A 25,551-nucleotide genomic window follows, 5' to 3' on the forward strand; every position below is an offset into this window, starting at 1 on the left:
AACCTCTATGGTTTTATAAATACTTATAATACCAGTTTAACGCTCTAACATGTTCCACATGGAGCACCTTCCTTATGGACACAGCCATGTGGAAAAAGTAATGTCTGATCTGGCACAGATGGATGGGACACTACTCAGAAAGGATTCATGTGAATTTAACAAGCCATTCCCCCACCCCCCAATATATTTACATGATAAACCACTGAGTAGCAGTGCCTATCAGTAAGCTTATTCTGGCTCAGACGTTGTTTCTTCTCCCAGGATTCATGTCATCTGCCACCCTGAGAACTCTTGGGAGTTGCAGGTACAGGATATACATTTATTAAACAAATAACTAAATAAAAATAATACATGAGTATGTTTGCATAGAAGGCTTTAGAGTGTCTGAACAGATCCACAGAATCATGGGATTAAACCAGTCAATTGCATATGGAACTTTGTAAGGCCTAGTTCTTCATGTCATGTGTTATTCACAGGTGTTGTTTGGGATGTACCATTACAGACTGCAGCTGGGAGCTCACGCAATAAACCTTGCCCTACGAAAAATAAAATTGTTCATATAGAAAACTAGCATGTCAGGGAGAATAATATTTGTATGGAGGAATATTCAATGATGTGTGTATACTGCCTTCCTAGACATAGGCCTTAGCTAGACCTAAGGATTATCCCAGGCAAATGGAGGGGTTGTCCCTGCCTGCTCCCAGGATCCCCTGTGTGTCATTTGCATGCACAGGGATGAATCATAGAATAGCAGAGTTGGAAGGGGCCTACAAGGCCATCGAGTCCAACCCCCTGCTCAATGCAGGAATCCACCCTAAAGCATCCCTGACAGATGGTTGTCCAGCTGCCTCTTGAAGACCTCTAGTGTGGGAGAGCCCACAACCTCCCTAGGTAACTGATTCTGTTGTCATACTGCTCTAACAGTCAGGAAGTTTTTCCTGATGTCCTGCCGGAAATTGGCTTCCTTTAACTTGAGTCCGTTATTCCGTGTCCTGCACTCTGGGAGGATCGAGAAGAGATCCTGGCCCTCCTCCGTGTGACAACCTTTTAAGTATTTGAAGAGTGCTATCATGTCTCCCCCTCAATCTTCTCTTCTCCAGGCTAAACATATCCAGTTCTTTCAGTCTCTCTTGACAGGGCTTTGTTTCCAGACCCTTGATCATCCTGGTTGCCCTCCTCCGAACACCCTCCAGATTTTCTGTGTCTTCTTGAATTGTGGAGCCCAGAACTGGACGCAATACTCTAGATGAGGCCTAACCAGGGCCGAATAGAGAGGAACCAGTACCTCCCGTGATTTGGAAGCTATACTTCTATTAATACAGCCCAAAATAGCATTCACCTTTCTTGCAGCCATATCGCACTGTTGGCTCATATTCAGCTTGTGATCTACAACAATTCCAAGATCCTTCTCGTTTGTAGTATTGCTGAGCCAAGTATCCTCCATCTTGTAACTGTGCCTTTGGTTTCTATTTCCTAAATGTAGAACTTGGCATTCATCCCTATTAAATTCCATTCTGTTGTTTTCAGCCCATCTGTCTTCCAGAGTATTAGCTATCCCACCCAATTTGGTGTCATCTGCAAATTTGATCAGTGTTCCCTGCACCTCCTCGTCAATCCCGGGATATAGGCCTGGTTTAGCTATGGCCATAGTCTAGCCCAGACAGTGGTTTGCCACCTCAGTGAGCTTAAGAGACAAGCTGGTTTTCCAGCCATGTGTGCCAGCAAAAGCTCCCATAGTCAAGTCACAGTTTCAGAACCATTTCATTTTTATGCCCTCTGGCTGATTGAGACTTGGATTGCCAGTTTTATGAATAAAGCAAAAGGTTATGCTATAACTTGCCCTCTCCCAATACTGTCGACAGTGCTTGGAGCCAGACCCACCCCCCTTCTCCAGACGGGGAATCGCTGAGTTAAGCCTGGCGGTTCCATCACACCTAGTATTCAAGGAAGATAACAATGTAGCTATTTGTCTATCTGTCAGGGACCTAATCGTGGATAAATTCATACCATCTCTTTCAGTGAAGTTATTGGAGCTCAGGTCATCGTTCTCCAGAGTGTAATTCAACGCCTCTTGTGACAACTCTGCATCAGCTTGTTCATTTTTTTCTAGGTCTTTGGTCAAATTGAGAAATACCTGCATAACAACAACATGAAAAGTACTTTCATTTCAATTCTCTGAAACTCTGCTTTCCTTTGGATAAACTCAGTTGACTTCTCTGGGAGTCCTTTTACACTGCATCTTAATGAGACGGAAGATGCGAGATGGAAGGTGGCCCACGTGTCCTACCGTACCAAGGAACATTCTCTAGGCGAAAGGCTGTCAGAGCAAAGGAAGGCGTCCTCCGCTTGAAGGACTGACCACTAGGGTGAGTTGTACTGCAGTTCTAATAAAATTATAGTAACGATTTCTAAATTTGCACCTAAACTAGGGTGACCATATGCAAAGGAGGACAGGGCTCCTGTATCTTTAACAGTTGCATAGAAAAGTGGATTTCAGCAAGTGTCATTTGTACATACGCGAGTAATCGCACAGAGCTGGGAAAAGCTGCAGAAACGGGCCACACACTCGCGGTCTCAGGCTCAGCCCGAGACTGCGAGAAAAAGCTGGCCCAAAGTGTAGGGCGTTATCCTGGGGTCAGGGAGGGATGATCCCTCCCTGAGCCCGGGATCCCCTGTGCGTCATCTTTTTCATAGGATCTCCCTACCTAAACATATAAGCCAGCACATGCAAATTTTATTTAAACCCATGTCCTCTTATTTAGCGATTCGTTGTCTCTTGTTTGGGTGATGCGTGGGTGGCCATCCTAGCAAGAAACCAAAGCCCAGGAGCAAGATTTAAAAAGAGTGAGGAAAGAAGCAGAGAAAGGAAAGAACTGGAGAACGGCTTTGAGATGCATTAACCCCCTCTGTGGAGTTTTTTCTTGGGGGGACGGACGGATTTGGCATAGGCCTTTGCTAGACCAGGGATTATCCCAGGCTTATACCCGGGATTGCCCCATCGGGGCTAGGGTGGGGGAAGCGGGGAAATCTAGTTCTTGTTGTTTTTTTAAAAAAACACTTGCTGCCACTCGTCCTCTTGTGCAGCCGGCCCTTTAAAAGTTTTTAAAAAAAATGGCGGGCGCGTGACAGCTCTCTTCTTGAGCTCGTCATGACTCGTGTGTTAATGAGGCTGAGATCTCACGTTATTCATAATGCGAGGTCTCTCGTCCTCTCCCCCGGATTTTCACTTCGGTCTAGCAAAGGCCATAGTCTCTGGGCTCATCTACACCAAGCAGATATTCCACTATGAAAGTGGTATGAAAGCGGTACATAAAAGGCAGGAGCCACACTACTGCTTTATAGTGGTACTGAAGTGCACTGACAAATGTTGGGGCCCATGACACATACCATACACTGCTTTCATACCATTTTCATAGTATTATATCCTGCTTGGTGTAGATTTGTCAATGGGCCCCAACAGTTGTCAGTGCACTTCATTACCACTATAAAGCAGTAGTGTGGCTCCTGCCTTTTATATACTGCTTTCATAGTGGAATAATGAGCCTCATGTGGCACAGAGCGGTAAAGCAGCAGTTTCTGCAGCTGAAACTCTCCCCACGGCCTGAGTTCGATCCCAGTGGAAGCTGGTTTCAGGCAGCCGGCTCGGGTCGACTCAGCCTTCCATCCTCCCGAGGTCGGTAAAATTAGTACCCAGTTAGCTGGGGGAAAGGTAATAACGGCCGGGGAAGGCAATGGCAAACCACCTGCTATAAGGCCTGCCAAGAAAACGTCAGTGAAAGCGGGCGTCCCTCCAAGAGTCAGTAATGACTCAGTGCTTGCACGAAAGGTTCCTTTCCTTTTCTTTCCTTTCATAGTGGAATATCCTGCTTGGTGTAGATGAGCCCTCTGTCATGTGAGTACAATCCCAGTTCAGGGACATCCTATAACTGATAATTCTACGAATTCAGTCTGTATATAAAGGCATGAATAGTTCAAGGAAACGTCCATTGCTAAAGCACCATTAAAACTAAACCAACAGTAAAACCCTCCATTCCAAAACTTTGAATGGGGAGCAGTATATAAACATTCTAAATAAATAAATAAATAAATGAAAAACTGTGCAAATCAACAGAAAAGTTGACTCTGTGGGTTGACATCCTTCTCATCAGTCAACCCCCAAGTTCAACTCTGGCTCTTTTTGCTCCCTCCATCTTGGTGAAAGAGCCTCAAACATAACTGAATAACCAACACTCTCCCAAGGGAACCGGCAACAAGGGAGAGGGCCTTTTCAGTGGTGGCCCCTCAATTATGGAATGATCTCCCCAATGAGACTCACCTGGCGCCAACATTGTTATCTTTTCAGTGCCAGGTCAAGACTTTACTCTTCTCCCAAGCATTTAACAGCATTTAACAACATATGTTGTGTTTGTTTGTTTTTAATGGCTGTTTTTATAAGAATACTGTGTTTTTATGCTTTTTATGTTTTTAAATTTTGTATATTCATTTTAATGTTTACTTTTTTTAACTTTTGTAAACTGCCCAGAGAGCTTCGGCTATGGGGCGGTATATAAATGAAATAAATAAATAAATAAATAAATAATTCTACCTTTGAGTGGATGCATGGATAGATATATCAATTCAATTAATGCACACATTTTTGTGGTTTTTACTGAATCAGGGCTAAATTTTCTACATTTTGGTGCCTAGCTTTTTAATTCTCAGTAGATTTCTTTATTTAACAAATGTGTATACCACTCTTTGGTTCACAAGATAAAGAAGCAACAATGTCATACAAATGCAAGAAGGCGAGAAACGATGAAACTGCAGGTCACATAGCAGCAATAAATCGATCAGATATTAAAAGCTCATCATAGGTTAAACAATAGTTCGATGCTCACTTCTTCCACAGTGCTGTCGGAAATTCCGTAGCACCCGATATGGAGATCACTCAAACCGCTGTCCAGGCCACTCAGAAGAGATTGATAGGCTGAAGAGACTTTACTGTTAAACGGGGGAAGTGCATAGACAAGCTCTCCACCAATATCTTCCTTGAGGAAGGCGTCTGGAAGATGAGACTGGATCATGGCTGTCACGGCAGAAGTATCACAGTCCTCTGCCACATTTAAAATTGAGCTCTAGGGGAAGGGGTGGAGAGGGAGGAAGAAACAGTACAATAAAATAATCCAGTGCGAGATTTCGATTCTCAAAACACACCATTTCAATTACGCCAAAGGAAGAGGAACTCGGTATTGGAATTATTGGCTAAGAACCTAGAGCTAAGCTGAGAGTTGTTGGGGCTTTTAAAAAGAAATTTCGATATTAGGGTGACCAACTGTCAGGATTTCCCCGGATTTGTCCTGGTTTTTGTTCTTTCCATAGTGTCAGGGGGGATTTTCTATAATTTTCAATAATGTCCTGGAATGACACACCTTCCCCTTTAAGGCTGCCATTAGCATGGCAGGAGGGAATGACATGCTTTCTTGAGGCACATCATTCCCCCACCCCGAGCTCCAATTGAGGTCTTAAAGGGGAAAGTGGGTCATTCGTGGACATTATAGAAAAGGCCCCAATTGGAGTGGATGGTGGTGGTGCAGAATGAAATCCTTTCCCCTCCTCCGCTCCAATCGGGTTCTTTAAGGTGGTGGGGGAATAACGTACTTTCCGCAGGACTCAGAAAGCTGCTTCCCCACACACACACTACGTGTCCTCTTTTTTGGTTTCCCAAATATGGCCACCCTATTCTATATATATGCTACTGGGTCAACTTTTGTTTTTGCCAATTTAGCTCATCCCTCGACACAATTAATCCTTGCAAACACTCAACAGGAGTTGACCTCCTGCCTCCCACTTTCACTCCCCACATCACTGTCACACTCAAACTACAGTTTAGGTGGAGGCCCATGATTCTTTTCTCCACATTTTGAATTCCAAAGTAACCCTGTGTGGGCTGCATCTGAAAGAAAGAAGGCAGGGGGAGGTTGCTTAATGCTTTCACTTTCATCTTTTAAAGCTCAAAATTGTCCTCCCTGCACTGTTTTTTTCCCCAGCATCCTTAAGTTTGAGCTGCAGAGCTTTTCTACACAAAGCTCTGCAGCTCAAACTTAATCACCTGTATCTACCTTCACTTTCGTTGCAGAATTGAGTTAAGAGCTCTACACAAGAAGCATTCCCTTTCCTGCTCTTCAGCTACACAACCTCTAGGTGGCACTGTGGTGTAGCAGAATAGATCAAATAGACAGGAGAAAATTATGCTTTCTTTCCCTTTCACAATTAAATACTACATTTTCCCTGCTCTAAAAAAACCTGCGCCAATGTCATCAAAAGAACCCATAAGCAACCATGAGCAGGGAACGACACGCTTACGATAAATGTCTCATGTAGAAAAGCCCTCAGTCAACATAACAGGCTGATTGAAGAGGAATGGGCTTGTTTGTCATTATTATATCTCCTGACCTATTGAAGACATAGACAAAAAATGTGCCTACTTTCTTCAGCTACTCAAGAAAAATTGTAACAAAAAGTTAAATTAAACTATAAAGGCTGGAGTCTCCTTGACCAGTTGAATTCTCAAAGAGAATCTAACTAGACAAGCAGTTGGCCACTTCTATAGGAATAGCTGATCAAGAAGTGGGGAAATAGTTAGGTCTTACCATTTCCTATCATTAAAACATCTGCATTCGTTATGTCCACATGGACACATTTCAGTGACATTTTTAATGGGTGCCATTTCTTCACCTGCCTTCTTAAACAGGTGTTACTTCAAGTTTGAAAACCATTCGAAATTCTCACACCCTGTATTTAAAAAAACGCACGTGTTTTGTTTAAACCATTCCAAACCTTTTTTTTAGTAAGTGTGAGATGGTATCCACTGCTAAATGTTTCCTTGAGGTAGAATGGGGATCCACAGCACTTGAGCCCACCATTTTCCAAGAATGCAATCCGGTCACTCAACACCTCTGCCTCGTCCAAGTGATGGGTGGAGAGAATGATTGTTCTGCCTGAAAACATATAAATAAGGCAGGATATTTATGCAACGGTTCAAGGTACAGGAGCCCTGTCCTCCTTTTCATATGGTCACCCTAAGTAACTAGCAGAGACTCTTGGGGGTCTCTTTTCTAGGAGATGAGTTGCTCAGATTGAGGAGAAGGTCCTGAGACCAAGGCTTTATAGGGCGAGAAAGAGCTGCACTGGCACCCTAACCAGGCCCCAATCTACATGGAAATGCTTTCAGAAGCGTTTTCTGGTTTTTTTCTGGATTTTCGTGAAATGGCTTTGGTCTGTCATCAGCACACGGAGCAAGAATAGTGACGTATACAATATTCACAGGTAGGGTGACCCTATGAAAAGGAGGACAGGGCTCCTGTATCTTTAACAGTTGCATAGAAAAGGGAATTTCAGCAGGTGTCATTTGTATATATGGAGAACCTGGTGAAATTCCCTCTTCATCACAACAGTTAAAGCTGCAGGAGCTATACTGCAGCTATACTGTGACCAGATTTAAAAGAGGGCAGGGCACCTGCTGCTTTAACTGTGGTGATGAAGAGGGAATTTCACCAGGTTCCCCATATATACAAATGACACCTGCTGAAATTCCCTTTTCAATACAACTCTTAAAGATACTGGAGCCTTGTCCTCCTTTTCATATGGTCACCCTATTCCCAAGTCAAACTGAATTTGAAACTGTATGCATTGCGGCTGTGTGAAAAGAGTCCTGCCTGATAGATGCTGTCAGCGAATGAGAGAGGCTTATTTCCCACCTCTGTCCATGCTCCCCTGCTCAGGCAAACTTAATGGAAGAGATGAATTAGGTCCCTGTAGATTACCCCACAGATCTCACCTTAAAGCACAAAAATAGAGCTACAGCAATATAGTGCAAAGTAACACTAAACGGAAGAGAAGGAAAGCGGAGGACCAGTAGTGAGAGCTTGAAACGGTGCGATTGCAAAATAGAGCTACAGCAACCGAGTGCAAAGAGGAGCAGCAGACAGGAGGACCAGTAGCGAGAGCCTGAAACAGCACCATTACGGAACAGCGCTTCTGTGATATTGTGCAAAGTAAAACTGAACAGAGAACCAGCAAAGGGGAACACTAGTAGTGAAACAAGGGGGGGATCTACACTACTGCTTTTAAAGCACTTTGAAAACATTTTGAAACCTGTATATGCAGTGTGTCCTGGGCCCCAACAGTTGTCAAAACTGTTATAAAGCGCTTTAAAGCAGTAGTGTGGATCCCCCCTTGGAAAGGAAGCCTAAACTTGTGTCCAAAAATCATGCTACTAAGATTTTTTGGGGAGTGGGGGAGTAATGCAGGGGGGGGGGGGACAGAAGGCCCCACCATTGACCTGTTCACAGACACACCCCTAGACATGCCCAGCACGCAAGAACTAATTCAGGGGAATGGGGAACACTGCAGGAGAACCACGCAAGAGACACATTCAAGGGAAAAAAGATGCAGTAAAATGGCTTTCCAAACACGTGCCATTTTCATTGCTGCACAGTGGCGACAATGTTATGTGGACCCCGGTGTGCTCTCGCTCCACACTAAGTCACCTGTGAAGATTGGGCCTAGGTTCTGAGTCAGCTGGCGTAATACTGTTCAGCCTGCAATGCCTTTGACAGATGTGGTGCCCTGGTGAGGCAGGAGGTCACTAGAAATCCCAATTTCAGGTCTTTGACACCTTACAATAATAACAGTGTCATCATAAGTCTACAACCACTCAATTCATCAGCTTCAACCATGATCCAAACTATTTTTATCACTAGTATCTAAGCCTTTGGTAAAATCATTTTTTGAAAGCTAGAATGTTGTTATTTCTCCCCTGCCCCTTTCTCTCTATTTTTTTTTTTGGCCAATATTACCTTTTCTATTTTTTGATATAATCTCCCAAATGCCTCTCCTGGAACATGGATCAACCCCAGTCGTTGGTTCATCCAAAATCACAACCTTTGAACCTCCAAGAAGAGCAATAGATATTGACAGCTTTCTTTTCATTCCTCCTGATAAGGAACCAGCCAGCTTGTGACGATGGTTGTATAATCCGGTTTGCTTCAAAGTCCTTCAAAGCAACATCCAGGGGAAATGCAATAAATTCATTCTGTGGCATATTCACTAAAAGAAAAGACTCTATACATATCGAAGCACTATTAGCACAAATGAAAAACTGCTTATTCAGAATTGGCATAATCCTGAATTGTGATTTAACGTGGTTTTCCAGCTTGGTTTTATTTATTTTCCTTTCAAGATCTTCCAGAAGTTCTGGCCAATGTGTCGAGGTTAAGGCTCTGAGCTGCTATTTGGAATGACAATGGGAGATTCAAATGTATTCCTGGCTGGCTTCTCGCTGCAGCAGTGACACAAAGCAGCTACAGTACAAACCCATTTTGACTGGACAGTGAAGGCTGATTTATGTCTTTAAAGTGGTGCACAGTAGCCTTAGAAAAACTGACCAGTAAAACTAAACAAAAATGACAATAATGAGGAAAAACTGCAGTACAAGAGCTTCTGTTCTTGGCAATGGGGATTAGCTTGCCTTGAATTAATGCAATGAAACCTTGACTTCACTACTAATATTTCAGTAAGGTTTATTATTCTATTTCAACCATAGAAAGAGCCACATTTTGACCCAAATTACACCCTGTTCAGCAATCCTTCAAGTAAGTTAGGAGACAGCTTTTCCTCTATGCAATATTTTATGGCACAGTAACTAGACTAGTCAGCTGAGTCTTGAGGAATAAAACTGTGGAGATGAATGCTGTGAAAACAAAACAGCACAAAACAAAAAGGATATTGCTTGATTCTGACTTTGTCACCTGCAACTACATACACTCTATCCTCAAAGTCACTTAGTGCCTCCATTTGTAATTAAAATGGCAGGTAATATTGTTACCTCTTTGTTTTAAAAAATTTAATATTCTAGAAAAAAATGAAAGATCTTTAAGAAACAAAAAGGTCAAGCCATAGAAGAAAGTACAAATTCAAAATGAATATTATTATTATTATTATTATTATTATTATTATTATTATTATTATTATCAATTAATTATTATTAATCCCTCCTTTTCCCCAATACTGGAACTCAAGGTAACTTTACACAATTAAAACATATATAGTTAAAACATATAAATATAAATATACAAAAGTTAAAAAAATATAATTAAACCATCTATAGTATGAAAATATTTAAAAGATTAAAAGATTAAATGGATACTGTTGTTTCTATACTGTTGTTTTTATGTTTTTGATGGTTTTTAAATTTTGTATACTTTTTAATGTTTACTGTTTTAACTTTTGTGAACTGCCCTGAGAGCTTCGGCTGTGGGGCAGTATATAAATGTAATAAATAAATAAATAAATAAATAAATAAATAGAAAATGGCAAATAAAGAAAAAGTCCAGCAGATTAACAAAGGTCCAGATTATTCCTAAAGGCCTGGAGGAACAAAAATCTTTTTGCCTGCCTGTGGAAATATAGCAAGGGGAGAGCCAGTCTAGCCTCCCTGGGAAGGGAGTTCCAGGGCCTTGGAGCAGCCACAGAGAAGGCCCTCTCCTGTGTTCCCACCAGGCACACCTGAAGGTGGCAAAATTGGGAGCAGGGCCAGCCCTAAAAATCTCAGGGAACAGGTAGGTTCATAAGGGAGGACACGGTCTTTCAGATAACCTGGACCCGAGCCTTTTAGGGCTTTAGATCCTACCTCCATATACTGCTTCATACCACTTTCATCGTGCAATATCCTGCCTGGGGTAGATCTGACCAAAGACTCATCTGGAAACACCCTCAGTCCTTGGACATAAGGACAGACTAGGCAATGTACAAGTGCAGTTGCACAGACTTTCAGTGCATTGACTTTTATAAATGATCAGCAGAACTTCATTTTCCATCTAGAAGAGGTTAGCATAGCTCTATTTGGAGCCTGTACACAACCCTCATGCACAAGAGCAAAAACAAACTATGTGCAGAGCATAGGGACATCAACAATGCTGCACGCCATGGCTCTTCTTTGGCTTAGAGCCATCTTGACATACCTTTCTACTTCTTCATATAACTCCTGCTTGCTCCAGTGAGGTATCTTGATGTAGCCATATAAGAGCAGGTGCTCCTTTGTGGTGAGGTAACTAAATAATACATTGTGCTGCATGCAAATCCCCATGTTTTTCCGAATGATATCCTGGTCAGATCTGATGTCTTTTCCATACACAAATATTGTGCCGGATGAAGCAGGAAACAGACCGGTTAGAATAGATCTGGAATGGGGGGGGGGGGAATAAGGAATTGCTTAGACAAAATAACCAGCATTTTATTCCATAGGGAATAAGACCTAGCATAGCGGCCAAGAGCTGTGGAGGTTCGTGGTTCAAATTTCAGCAGCGTTGTGAATCAATTGTGGGTTTTGGTTAGAACCAGCAGAACTCTGAATGGGCTATCCAGGATGCTGGACCTGTTTAGGGGGGTAGGGTTCATCACTCTGGATAGCTCCTTTAGAGTTCTGGCTAGTTCTGACCAAAACTCAGACTGGATTCACAGCCCCACCGAAATTGGAGCCTCCAGCCTCCGCTGACCAAGAGACTAGGGTCAGATCTTCACTAAGCAAGATAAAACACTTTGAAGGCGTTTTGAAAACTGTATATGGAGTGTGTCATGGACCCCAACAGTTGTCAAAACTGCTATAAACTGTTTTAACGCTGTAGTGTAGATCTTGCAAACCAGGGACCTCCCTGGTTTCAGTCTTGCCTCTGCCACCAGCTCACTAGGTGGACTTGGGTGAGCTGTTTTCTCCTAACCCCAACCCTGTATCTGCAGGAGGCACCGACAGTTGAGCAGGAAGTCACAGGGTCTTCCTTTATCCGTCAAAGCAGGGATGCAAAACCCAGTAGAGGCTGGTGGCTCCGATTTCAGTGGGGCTGTAAATCTGCTCTGGGTTTCAATCTGGACCAGTCAGAACTCTAAGGTGTTGAACCCAATCCCCATACTGGCTTCAGCGCCTTTAGAGTTCTGACCGGCCCTGGCTGAAATCCAGAGTGGATTCGCAGCCCCACTGAATTCAGAGCCACCAGCCTCCACTGGCAAAACCTCTTTCAGCTGGACGGCGAAACTCCATTCTGGACAAGCTCTCAGGGTGCACATTCCAATGGTGGGTGGGGCTGAAGGCCAAAGAGGCAGGACCAAAACACCAGCCTTTCAGAACGGGGAAAAAACTGCACAAAACATGAAAACCACTAAAGAATCTTTGGTTGGGGAACAGGGGTTGGGGGCCTGGGAAAGTGGGTGTGGCCTCCTGGGGAAACCCCAGAGAGCTATATTTGAGGTTCTCCACCCACGCTTCAAAGGCCGTTTTACATGTGCAATAGGAACGAGAAGGGGGGACACCTGTCTGCCTTTGATCAGCAACTGATATGTTTCTTCAAACCAAGATCCAGTGTAAAATCCTTATTTTTCACAGATTTTGGCCTTTCCTGTAAGAACTATAAACACACAGCAGGCTTGCATCACCCTCAAATTTAAAAAAAATGAAAACAAAAACAATATTGCTGATTTTATGCTTTTAAATTTTTGTATATTTGTTTTTAACGTTCACTGTTTTAAACTTTTGTAAACCGCCCAGAGAGCTTCGGCTATGAGGCAGTATATAAATGTAATAAATAAATAAATACAATTAAGCTCTTTGAAGTGTTCAGCGCTGTCCCCAAGATTCCACCCTGGTGACAGAAAAGCAGTCACAATATATTCTGATTTTAAACTGTAGGTAAGCTTCTGAAATAAATTCCAGTTGTTTGATCATAGATACTCCCACACTATGACATTTATGCAGAACATGATCTTCATACAACTGAGCAAAGCTGAAATGGTAGCAAGTTACCCCGGTACATTTCTGCTCCCTGCCACCTCAGTGGATCTTAGTTTGCAGGGCACTGACAGTCACTGAGTAAGTGAATAGCGTCACTACAAGCTGTTGCTGCAGGTCATTCTCCCACTACGCGCATCAGAAAACAGGCCTAGCTGCTGCAGTGCACAGTTTAACAGTAATTCAACTAAATGGAAACCTTTAGCATCCACAAGTGTTACTGCTTATACTGCTGTTGGCCCGGGAGCAGAAAAATCCTTTAAATGTTCTTGTCAGTAATGACAAGAAATCTACTTCCATTTGTGAAGGAGGGGGAGACCTGCTGAGATAGATAAAAGGCCCTGGAAGTATATTGTGTAACATAACTTCAAAGAGCAGATCTCAAAGACTACTTCTGATCCAGTGTTAAAGCATCTATTTCATCACTTCTCTTCACTAGCTAAAAAGCTTGATTTCTGGTGCTTCTGAGCAAACTCCTCTTCAAGGCGAACCTACATTGTGGTAGTTTTCCCAGCTCCATTATGGCCCAGCAATGAAGTGATGTTTCCTTCATAGAAGTTCAGGTTGAGATTCTGAACAGCAGCTTTGGATCCATAGGTCTTTGTTATTCCATGAAGAGAAACTCCCAGGGTTAAGTTTGTAGGTTCAGGCTCAAGGTTAAAAGACAAAGCACTCTGAACATCTGCAAAACAAGAAGAGTGGAGAAATGATTGAGATTGTCAGAACTTCTACATGAAATATATGTAGGGCTAACAACAACCACCAGAAATGTATTTGTGGGATAAAAATGTAGGAACATATACAGGTATGAGAGCTGGAAGATTAGTGGAGCAGTGAGTTTGAACCTCTATTGCTGTACTAGTCTGACATATCAATAGGAAAAAAGGAAAGCAATGTCATCTTTTCAGTATCAGGTTAGGACTCCTCTATTCCCGGGCATTTAATTGCATTAGATGGGCTGTTATAATGCATCAGTTGAGTGCACTGTATAACTTATCTATGGCTGCCATGGGTGTTTTAACTGTTTTATGGAATTGTTGTATTTTAATACGTTATAGATAACTGTTTTAGTTGCTCTAAATTTTGCATGTTTTCATTTTGTGGTAAGTCACCTAGGGTGTTTTTTTTTTTAAAGGCACCTAAGGGATTTAACTAATAATATACACAGCTGATTTAATAATTATGATAACGATAATAATCACCACAGCTGTTTGAATGAATCTAAACCTTCCATCAAAAGTAGAAGTATGTGTATACACTATTTAGTTCTACGCAGTAGTGCGGGAACTTTGTTTTTAAATGAGCAAGATTTAGCTGCAAATTTAAAAGCCATGATTATTTTTACCACAAAAAGATATAGTTCGAAACGGGCAGCCTTTCAATAACTGCAAGTGTGTGATATATAAATATATCATTTATATGGAAATGATAAAGACTGGGTTTGGGTGACACAATAATCCACGATGTGTGGTTTATTTAGCCCATTGTGGGTTATCGTGTCATCTGTCAGGTATTTTTTTAATCCACAATGGTTTATTTAGTCAAAATAACCCAATCTGATAGCCCACAGTCTGCAGTAGGAGTTATTTAACTCATTGTGAGTTATCACCATGGGTTATTTGGGCGCTGACAGAGTTATGCAGCAAGAGTGGTTCAAATTAGGGCTGTGCACAACCCCCTGACTCAACTCGGAGGCCATTCTGGAGCCTCCAAAATGCCCCCAAATTGACTCAGGGAGCTTCGGAGGGTGGCCCACCTTGCCTCAGTGATGAAGCCAAAGTGAGATTTGCCCCCCTTGAAGCAGGTCGGCCTTGCACGTTCCGAGGTGCCGGCCACTTGGCTGGCACCCAGGAATGCCAGGTACAAGGCCGACTGGGTGTCCATGGGTCTTCCAACTCCCTGCTCGCAGTCCCCTCACCCCGCCTTTCCCCCCAACCCAGAGTGCGCCGCTGAGACTTACCTTAAATCATCTCTTCCTTCCTGAGAGCTGAGCCATGATTTAAGTTACCAGAAGCTCTCTGTTTTTAATATATCTATGGACCCAAACTATGGCAGGCATAAAGGGGAATGTTGGTGTTCAAGGAGGGTGAGGAGAGCGGGCAGGGAGAAGAAGTTAAGTCCGGTGAGTCCAATGGACTCACTTGGACTCACAGCTGGCCTTGTGTGGGTTTTCCTGGGTGGGTGGGCATGTGGGGGGAAATGGTCCAGCACTGCCCTGAATTAGCCCAAGGTGTACTGAGGCTTCAGTGCTGATCTGCTTCAGCCTCGGGGCGCCTCAGCTCGGATTCAGCCGAGGTAGTGCACAGCCCTAGTTCAGATCACTGCCACTCTGCTCCTTGTGGGAATTCTCTGTGTAATGGAAACAGCTTTACATGGGCTGTTTTAGCAATACTGAAAGCACGTTAAGGTGTCGATGGCTGCAATATCTATGTGGGAAATACACAGTTGTGCTTTAATGCTATAGCGCTTTAGCAAATGAGCCAAAGAATGCTACAGTGCTCCAAAGGGTGCTGCTGGCGGTGGGAGAAACACAAGGAATGGATGAAAAAAAGGTTGGAGGGTTTTAAAGGTGCTTCAGGTGCCTCCACGTAAGAGGCATCTGTGTGTGAAATTTTGTCCCATTCCTGCAAACTTCCAAGGGTTTATTTGCACCATCCCAGGGGTTTTTCACACCTTTGTGTGCAATCGTGCCGTGTTTTGTTGGTATACCAGGTGCCTCCTGACTACAGGGGGAGGCTGTGCATGAAATCTGGACCCGATCCTGCAAATTTCCAAGAGTTTACTTGCACCACCCCCTTTTTGGTGCAGCCAGGGTTTTTTGTTCCTTTGTGTATATCACTCAGGGTTTTGATGATGCATCGGGTGCCTCCTGACTATGTATGAAGTTTTTCCCCGATCCTGCAAACCTCCAGGACTTTAGAGCCACCAGCCCCTTGTAGGGGTGATTTTGGAAGCACTGAAATACATACATTTTATTATGCGGTCACAAACCCAATAGAAACAATACCCACAACCATTAATTTAAAACCATAAAATCACAGTCGTTTGTTCATTATAGAAACAGGCTAAAAGAGTTATTTAAAACATACACATATTTAAAATATATAGGCATAGCTAGAACACCTGGTACAAAAGATAAGCAACAGCAGCATGGGATAGAAGTTACAATTAAGACGAAGTCGATTTGCGAGACCTTTGTACGGAGAAGAGGAACTTAGCCACTAACTCTGTTGTTAACTTGTTTGTACCTGCTAGAAAATATTTCAAATACTGTTTGGGTGTCCTTCCAGGGCATTTTCTCATAAGAGGGCCAAGAAATCTATTTCTCTCCTCCCTGTGGAAGCTACATTCGAAAAAAAACATGGTCTAGTGTTTCGACTGCTTTGTCACCACAGGGATACAAGCGGTCCTCATATGGGATGCCCTGATAATGCCCTTCCAAGATTGCAGAAGTAAGGCAGTTTAAATCTAGCCCTTGTAAAAGCATGTCGGTACTTGGGGATGGTCAAATAATCCAGATATCTAGCATATCTGGGAAATTCAAAAATTAGACCAGAGTGTATTGGAGAGAAGGATCTACGTGCCTTTGTCATAGCATATTGAAAATCTATATCCTTAATCCGTTGTTCTACTACATCCTACTGAAATGAATTAAGTTCCTCTACTTTCCCTTTCCCTTTTCATTGGGATATTGTGGAAGGTTAAAACAGGCTGCTGCGATGTTGTCAATGGGTGAAACAGCGCCACTTCTGGGGTGGGAGGGCGGCTGAGGGAGAGAATATGCACAATGGCATGATAAACTACACACAGTTGCTTATTTGTCCAATCATCGGGTGGATAACAGCAGCTAATTATCAAAATAACCTACTGTGAGTGGTTAATTAAGCCATCATGGCTTAAAGTGACATCTGAACCCAACCAAAGTTTTTAATGTTTTAATCTTTTGCATACTGTCCAGAGAGCTTCATTCCTTTGGATTACACACTGAAAATTGGCCAATGAATTTCCTCAGATTTGTGTTTGCAAAATATGAAGCATAAATATCCCCAAATTCAGGCTGAAGCTTGAGGCAAATATGAACTGTGATGCCAGAAATAGGTTTTGAATTCAGACTTATACTTTACCCTTCAACCTCAAGATAGTTACTGGATTTGGGATTCTGACAAATCCATTTTGCCTTCCAGTACAGATGTAATGATTTAAGGTAAGTGACTATTTCAAGAGTTATTCTTCACACTTAAAAACCTGAGATACATACACATCTTTTCAGGGAACGTTGGCTGTTTTCTTAAAAAGAAATTGGTGAAAAGATAATCTTTTATCTTCTCACTCCATGCTGGAATGTAACCATAGCGCTCAGCCCAATAAGACGGAAGAAGTGGGAAATACCATGGGGCTGCCATACCATACTTTCCTGTAATAATAATAAATAAAAAAACAGAGAAAGAAGGGATGGGAAAAGTTCATGTTTGAAATGCTCATACTATAGTGTCTAGAGTTCTGAATAATATTTACATCCTCTTTACCATTACAGGCCCAAAGAAAGTGGTAGGGTGTTGACTGGAATTTCATCATATTCCCAATGTGCAGAACTCTAATTAAGTGAGCGTGCTATTCTGTCCCCCTAAGTTCTCAGAATGATATTGATATGCGCATTGGCACCCAGTTTCATGAAGTCTTTCCTGACCACATAAATGCCACGACGGCACCAAAATAATATGAAATCTAACACATGCACGTGGTGTGGTGCTTGTGGAAATCTGCCAGGGTAATATGGGGTGAAGAGTTCACCCTAAAGAATGAGAGAATGATTGATAGGCACCAATGGAACGCCACCAAAAATGATTTCCCTGTCCTGTCTATAACATTTGTAAATACTATTCAACATGATTTACTCCCTTCATGTAGCATCTTCCCATACAAACGTTTCCTTCTCACAGAATGGGAGCGGGCAGACTCTCACTGTGACAGGCACACATCCTGTGTTAAGTACTTACAAACCATACAGAGGAGATGATACCACGGAGTGGATGGTTTTGGCAGGGCCGGTGCCAGGCTATTTTGCGCCCTAGGCAAGGTGAGCTGATTTCACCCCCCACCCCCAGTGTACCCCCCACCCCCCCACCCCACCCCAGGTAGGCGGACACAGGCAGGGATGGAGGCCGTGCTACCTTACCTTTCCCTTGCCCGAAGTCAGAACGTGTGTCCGCTTGGCTTCGGCTGGGCCAGCCAAAGCCTAACTGGGACACTGGGGTGGGGATGGAAAGCTCCATGTTCTGACTTTCGGCGCGCGCTGGACGTCAGAACGTGGAGCCCTCTGACTGCCCCCCCCCCAGCATCCCAGCTTGGCTTTGGCACGTCGCAAGTCAGAACATGGAGCCGTCCGACTGCCCTCCCCCCCCCCCAGTGTCCTGGTTTGGCTTCGGCTGGGCGCCCACTCAGCCAGAGCCAAGCCAGGGACACTGGGGTGGGGGGTGGTGGAAGGGTGGCTTCGGAACAGCTCACCCAGAAGCTGTCCTCGCTTGGCCAGAGCAGCTCTCGGAGTGGGAGGGCGACTTCCAGGCGCAGCATTCGGTGCCCTCCTTACCTTGGCACTCTAGGCGGCTACCTGACTGGCCTCTATGGAAGCGCCGGCCCTGGGTTTTGGTGGCCTCTCAGTGGTGACAATAGCATTGGCTTCCGTTCCTAATTTGTTCCAGCTAACACCATTTTAATGGACAAACAATGTCTTTCCAAGCCATCAGCACCTATTTGTTTGTTTGTTTAAATTGTTATAATTCTTGTATTATTATCCTGATCTACTTACCTGGAAAAACATTCCTTATGTACCACCCCAGAATGAAATAAATAAAGGAATCTATCAGAATTAGCCAACACATCCAGCCAAAATTAGTGTTGTCTCCTGACATAGGCGATTCATACATGTTATCCCATTGGATGCCTACAAATAATAATAGAAAAGAATACAAAGGACAATGATTGCATTAGGTAATGGGACAGTTTGTACCAAGGCTGCCCAGAGCTCCGTCCCATAAAAAGAACACATACCAATGCCTTTTTCTTCATAGCGGGCGATATATTGGCTTGCATAGCTGAACGCAGTTGGAGACAAGAGGCCCTGGGAAAAAGAAGCAGGAAAACAAAAAAACCTTTTGAAATATCTCCATACAAATATCCATGTATGCACATGTAAACTTTGCAGATTTCAAAGAAATATATATTATAGAATTAAAATTATGCAGCACAATTCAGATAAGCTAAACATACCACTAACTAAGAAATGAGAATGGGAGAAAATAGGAAAATTAATTCCCGAGAGGAAGAATATAGTGAGAGGATTTTATTCATCTCATTTGTATTGCCACCATTCTTCTTTTCGGGAACCCAAGACAACGTACATATGGTTCATTCCGTCTTCAATAAAACCTTCTAAGATTGGTCATGAGAAAGAGGATTTATTCAAGAGGCCACTGAGTCAACTTGGGTAGGCCTGTTTGAATCCAGCAGCCCACATTCAAACCAAATATTCTAGCCAGTTATTCTCTGTCTTGGAGAAGAATAAATATATAAGTGTTACCTCATCATGAGTGAGAGTGCCAATACTATGGGAAAGACCCAGGCATTTGGCCCCCACCCATATGGTTGAGTGATAGAAACACAGTCCTGTGAGGCAAGACTGAAAGAACTGGGCATGTTTAGCCTGGAGAAGAGAAGACTGAGGGGACACATGATAGCACTCTTCAAATAAATACTTGTCAAGAAATACTTTTGTAAGCCGCCGTGAGAGCCTTTTTTGGCTGAATGGCGGCATAAAAATCCTTAAATAAATAAATAAAAATAAATAAATACATAAAGTTTGTCACAAAGAGCAGGGCCAGGATCTCTTCTCAATCTTCCCAGAGTGCAGGACACGGAATAACGGGCTCAAGTTAAAGGAAGCCAGATTCTGGCTGGACATCAGGAAAAACTTCCTGACTGTTAGAGCAGTACAACAATGGAACCAGTTACCTAGGGAGGTGGTGGGCTCTCCCACACTAGAGGCCTTCAAAAGGCAGCTGGACAACCATCTGTCAGGGATGCTTTCGGGTGGATTCCTGCATTGAGCAGGGGGTTGGACTCGATGGCCTTATAGGCCCCTTCCAACTCTACTATTCTATGATTCTCAATCATCCCAGAGTGCAGGACACGGAATAATGGGCTCAAGTTAAAGGAAGCCAGATTCTGGCTGGACATCAGGAAAACTTCCTGACTGTGAGAGCAGTACAGCAATGGAACAAATGACCTAGGGAGATCATGGGCTCTCCCACACTAGAGGCATTCAAAGGGCAGCTGGACAGGGATGCTCTGAGGAGGATTCCTGCCATTGAGCAAGGGGTGGACTTGACGGCCTTATAGGCCCCTTCCAACTCTACTATTCTATGATTCTATGAAACATCTTAGAGTAAGGGGAGACATGAAAGAGGGATACAAAATTATGCATGGTGTGGAGAAAGTGGCTAGGGAGACATTTTTCTCCCTCTCTCATAATACTAGAACCCAGGGTCATCCCATGAAGCTGATTGGTGGGAGATTCAGGACATATAAAAGGAAGTACTTCTTCACACAGTACATAATTAAATGATGGAATTCACTACCACAAGAGGTAGTTGGATGGCAGGGTTTGGATAAATTAATGGAGAAGAAGGCTATCAATGGCTACTAGTCCTGACGGCTATATGCTACTTCCAGTATCAAGGGCAGTATGCCTGAGACCCTGGAGAGCTGCTGCCAGTCAAAGTACTGGCCTAGGTACCCAATCACCTGCTTCAATGTAAGATAGTTTCATCTGTTCCTGTGTGGTAGGGCCTAACATCTTATGTGCTACTTTTTTTAAAAAAATGTGCCTGCTATTGTCTGATTGTGATACAGCCCTCAGTGTGCATTCAGGATGACAACAAAATAAAAGTTCATTTGTGAATGTCCCTTCCCCCAGCATCTTAACATGAGGAGAGACTTACCAGTAGGCTCTTCCCAGAGAAGCTGATGTGATTCTCAACAATAAGGAGGACAATGAAGGGGAAAAAGGTCAGGATGTAGATGAGGCATGCAACCAAAGCTGCGATGTTGGTGTTGTTGAAGAAAACACTGATGAGGTAGCACATGGCTATGATGGAGAGGCTGTAGTCCACGAGGTACAGGAATAAGATCACGACATTTATGTTGGGAAGGATATTCCCAACTTTGAAGACGATAATGAGACATGTGATAGTGATTAAGAGGAAGGTGGCACACTCTATGAACCAAGCAAAGAAGTGGCTGCTGGAATTGACACCCATCATCTTCATATACTGTGGAGGAGAAATTAAAAGGATATCCACTTAATTTAATTTACACATATCTAAAAAATCTCATTTAAAAATTTCAGTTTTTACAGGCTTAGAGAGGGGTGTGCCAGTCTGTAAAAGACATACACAGGTTGCAGCAAACTAAGCCATACACAGACCACCTTTCATGTACTGTGGGCTGTCAGATACTTGACACTGCCCTCTCATCAATTCCTAATTTTTCTGCCCTAGGCAGACAGTAATCCTAGAATTATTAACAAGTTGCAGGGTGGCCATATGAAAAGGAGGACAGGGCTCCTGTATCTTTAACAAGGACATTTCAGCAGGTGTCATTTGTATATATGGGGAACCTGGTGAAATTCCCTCTTCATCACCACAGTTAAAGGTGCAGGAGCTGTACTAGAGCGACCAGATTTAAAAGAGGGCAGCTTTAACTGCTGTGATGAAGAGGGAATTTCACCAGGTTCCCCATATATAAAAATGACACCTGCTGAAATGTCCTTTTCAATACAACTGTTAAAAATACAGGAGCCCGGTCCTCCTTTTCATAGGGTCACCCCAGGTAGTTGGCTATTTTTGAATTGCTGAATTGCAACTGGTGCAGGCCCAGTCTACCATGTGTCTTCCCACTAGAGGCAATTGACTGATGTAATGTCAGCCATAACTCTACCAATGTCTGCAGCCCAGCAATAGATACTTCACCAAAATCTTTAATGTATAATGATTGAAAAATTGGCGTCTAAAGTGTTCTATGGGTCATACACTGAAAAATATGAATATATAAATAACATCATGGTGTAATGGGACTATGCTGCCCTTTCCCTACATATACATTAAAGGATAGATCTAGAGCTCCTGTGGATAGATCTTGAGCGCCATTAGATGGGTGGATTTTCGCTTTTCCCTACCTTCGCTATGGCCTCCTGTTGCTGTCCCACAATAGTGACAATCTCTTTACACGGGGAGAAAAACAGGAAACAGCAATGACCACGTGGCCCATTCAAGGGCCGTTTTTATCGCACTGCTTTTCGTGAACAGAGCAGGAAATGGCAGCACATTCCATTATTTTTTTTTTAAAAAAAAGACAGATTAAAAGGGGCCTATTTTGCAATGGAAAAACGAGCAGAAGGCACGTGGGAGGTGGACACGGTCGTCTAAAGGGTGCATGAACATCTGTAAGTGGGCAGTAGTGAGTGTGCAATCAAACACTCATCTGATGACGCTCATTAACTCTACAAAAGTCATGACAATTTACTCTAGCTGCTGTTCCAATATCATATAGGTATCTCTGGAAGGGAAGTTAGGGGAGGTGGTCTGATTTTTAAAAAGCACCCATTTTCTCTACTCAACCTGTGAAATAGATTAAATTGCTAGTGAAACTGATGAAATTCCCCTTAAAAACAAATCACTGAGTATTAGCAGTAGGGCTGTGTGCACTCAAATATTTTAGTTAGAAATAGCTAATTTTTAAAAGAAGTGTGCATTAATTTGAGACTAGTTGGGCTAAGGCAACAATTGATTCTAATAGAGGGACACTGCAAGTTTTCATTGACTACCGAGGCCAAGAATTACAACAGCCCTTTTGCTTCAGTGGTGAAAGTTCAGTCCGAAAACTAAATCAAGTTAAGGTATGGAAAGGATTTCCACATTGATCGCTCTGCTCTCTCACAGGAAATCTAATCTCGTGCATGTCTCATATTTCAATCAAGACAATCACAAAAATAGGTATGCATGAGGTCAGGGATGTAAAGTCATCTTAGAACGAGCAATTACAAAACAAATAATTTCCTAACAATTCACTGATGTATATTAATAAAGAAACATACAGCTTTCAATCACTGATTTGGTTAACGAACCTTGTTCTGCTACAGTCTTATCTGCAATCTACAGCTGTCTTTCAAAGGCTTGGGGCACAACTCAAACATACCCTACCGTAGCTGAATATAAAAGAACTAGCTGTACCCGGCATAACATACGCTATTGTAGCATATCTTAAAGTTTATTAATTAAATACCTTCATGGGGATGTGGGCTGCATGGAGGCCGCTGATACAGCACCATCTGGCAGATCTGGGGGGCAGGGAGGTCGGGGGGAGGGGGAGCAGGTGTCCCCCTCTCCCTGGGGTTCCTGTCAGCCTTGAGCCGCCCGCCCAGCTTGCATGAGATTAGGCCGGGGCCTCGGCTCGCAGCAGGCGAGCGGCCTCCCACCCGGCCACCAAGAGCCCTGGCTGTGCCTCGTTCATGCTCCGGACCATGGCGCTGCCCCCTTCGTGGGGGGGGGGGAAGTGAAGAGGCAGAAAGGGGGGTAGGATTACCTTGGAAAGCCCGGAGGAGTCGGGCGAGGGGCTTAGCAACCTGTATCAGCTGAAGCCTGTACGGAAACATACCCAAGCGTTTTATATATAAAGATATGGGATTTAGCTGCTCAAGCTACATGGAAGGCCATTCTGCACTGAGTTTCAAGAGCATCTTAGATTCTATGCTTCTTGGGGCAGGGCCCTGTCTTTATGTTATTACTCTGTAAAATGCCACGCCCAGCAATATTGGGCAAAATAAATAAATGATGTTTTAAAGTGACGCCTGAGGCGCTGGGGACATGGGAAGCCCTGCTGGGTATATGTGTAGAACTCACCATGCAGCTTTGGGGTGGCAGCTCACACATTACAAGAGACCCCAGTGATTTTTTTTTATTTTTTTTGCTCTTTTAACTCTCATTGCATTCTTATGCTCCTTCCAATGCTTTGCTGTCTAGTTCCTCCCCTCCTCTGCCACCCCATAGTTATGCAGGGGGTAATGAAGCTATGCTCTCGTTTCAGCAGAGGTGCCTAACATAATGACTGCCATGCTATTAGATTGAATGGTTGTTTCCAAAAGATCTTGTGCAGATAAGGCACGTGTATAACAAGGACCATGTGGAGGCTTGAAAAGAGCAAAGCAGTATTATTATTATTATTATTATTATTATTATTATTATTATTAAGGGAGACCATACCAAAAGGAGGACAGGGCTCCTGTATCTTTAACAGTTGCAGAGAAAAGGAATTTCAGCAGGTGTCATTTGTATATATGGGGAACCTGGTGAAATTCTCTCTTCATCACACCAGTTAAAGCTACCCTCTTTTAAATCTGGTCACCCTAGTATAGCTCCTGCAGCTTTAACTGTTGTGATAAAGAGGGAATTTCACCAGGTGCTGCTTGCATACAAATGACACCTGCTGAAATTCCCTTTTCTGTGCAACTGTTAAAGATACAGGAGCCCTGTCCTCCTTTTCATAGGGTCACCCTACATTAATTGCATTTGTATACTGCCCCATAGTGGAAGCATTCTGGGCGGATCACAGAAGGCCCACCTCTCCTAGAGATCGACGACTGGCAGGTCACCAACAAGTGTGCCTCTCTGTGTTCATGGAGGACTAACTCTATCTCCCCAAGCCTACAGAATTAGGAAGCCTGTCTCCCACTCCGAGAAACGAGGTCAGCATGGAAGACATTGTGATGTTTTACTGTTTAGTGTTAAGTTTGCTAAATATAAAGTATTAAGAGTTGCAGAGTTTAAATATAAAGTATTAAGAGTTGCAGAGTTTAAATATAAAGTATTAAGAGTTGCAGAGTTTAAAAGGTAGTACTTAATGTGTGTATGTGTTGCTGATTGGTAAGTATGAGGCATAAAAGGGTTAATGAGTGCTGGATGAAGGTGAGTGCTGATTGGATGTTTGTGGGGAGTGCCTGGATTGGCTGTGTGTGAGAGGGGGAGGAGTCAGAAGACAGCTGAATAAAAGAGAACTGCTTCGAGGTTAAGTGTAGAGAGAGAAATCTTTGAGTTAGAGTTAAGATAGGGTGACCATATGAAAAGTAGGACAGGGCTCCTGTATCTTTAACAGTTGCATAGAAAAGGGAAATTCAGCGGGTGTCATTTGTATGCATGTTGCATCTGGTGAAAATCCCTCTTCATCACAACAGTTAAAGCTGTTACAAATGACACCTGCTGAAATTTCCTTTTCAATACAACTGTTAAAAATACAGAAGCCCTGACCTCCTTTTCGTATGGTCACCCTAGCCTAAACTGAAGCAAGGGCGCCACAGAGACAAACTTGGCATCTATAGCCCTAACTTGTGCACCTGAGCTGGGTCCTTTGGAGTCGCAAAAATAGTGAAGTGATCCAGGAAGATACCCAGTGGAGGGTAGACATCTCTCCCGTAGCAGCAAGTAGATTAAGAAAAGTCCTAGGGCCAAAGGGAAACGTCACAGACATCAGTGGTAGGGTGACCCTATGAAAAGGAGGACAGGGCTCTTGTATCTTTAACAGTTGTAATGAAAAGGGAATTTCAGCAGGTGTCATTTGTATATATGGTGAACCTGGTGAAATTTCCTCTTCTTCACCACAGTTAAAGCTGCCCTCTTTTAAATCTG

At 43.2% G+C, this 25,551-nt stretch overlaps 1 protein-coding gene across 1 annotated transcript in view; it reads right to left on the reverse strand.

The window, feature by feature from the left end:
* ABCA12 (ATP binding cassette subfamily A member 12) overlaps positions 1-25,551 on the reverse strand; it is a 160,971-nt gene that overhangs the window by 61,249 nt on the left and 74,171 nt on the right. The window contains exons 23-32 of the mRNA XM_063116106.1: positions 20,815-21,144; positions 18,866-18,935; positions 18,624-18,758; positions 17,076-17,231; positions 13,313-13,499; positions 11,001-11,219; positions 8,838-9,034; positions 6,817-6,977; positions 4,878-5,114; positions 2,008-2,134 (exon numbers count right to left, since the gene is read on the reverse strand). Coding sequence (XP_062972176.1) covers positions 2,008-2,134; positions 4,878-5,114; positions 6,817-6,977; positions 8,838-9,034; positions 11,001-11,219; positions 13,313-13,499; positions 17,076-17,231; positions 18,624-18,758; positions 18,866-18,935; positions 20,815-21,144 — 1,819 coding nt within the window. The remainder of the gene's footprint in view (positions 1-2,007; positions 2,135-4,877; positions 5,115-6,816; positions 6,978-8,837; positions 9,035-11,000; positions 11,220-13,312; positions 13,500-17,075; positions 17,232-18,623; positions 18,759-18,865; positions 18,936-20,814; positions 21,145-25,551) is intronic.

The sequence above is a fragment of the Elgaria multicarinata genome, chromosome 2, assembly GCF_023053635.1.
Source record: "Elgaria multicarinata webbii isolate HBS135686 ecotype San Diego chromosome 2, rElgMul1.1.pri, whole genome shotgun sequence".
Taxonomy (NCBI): Eukaryota; Metazoa; Chordata; class Lepidosauria; order Squamata; family Anguidae; genus Elgaria; species Elgaria multicarinata.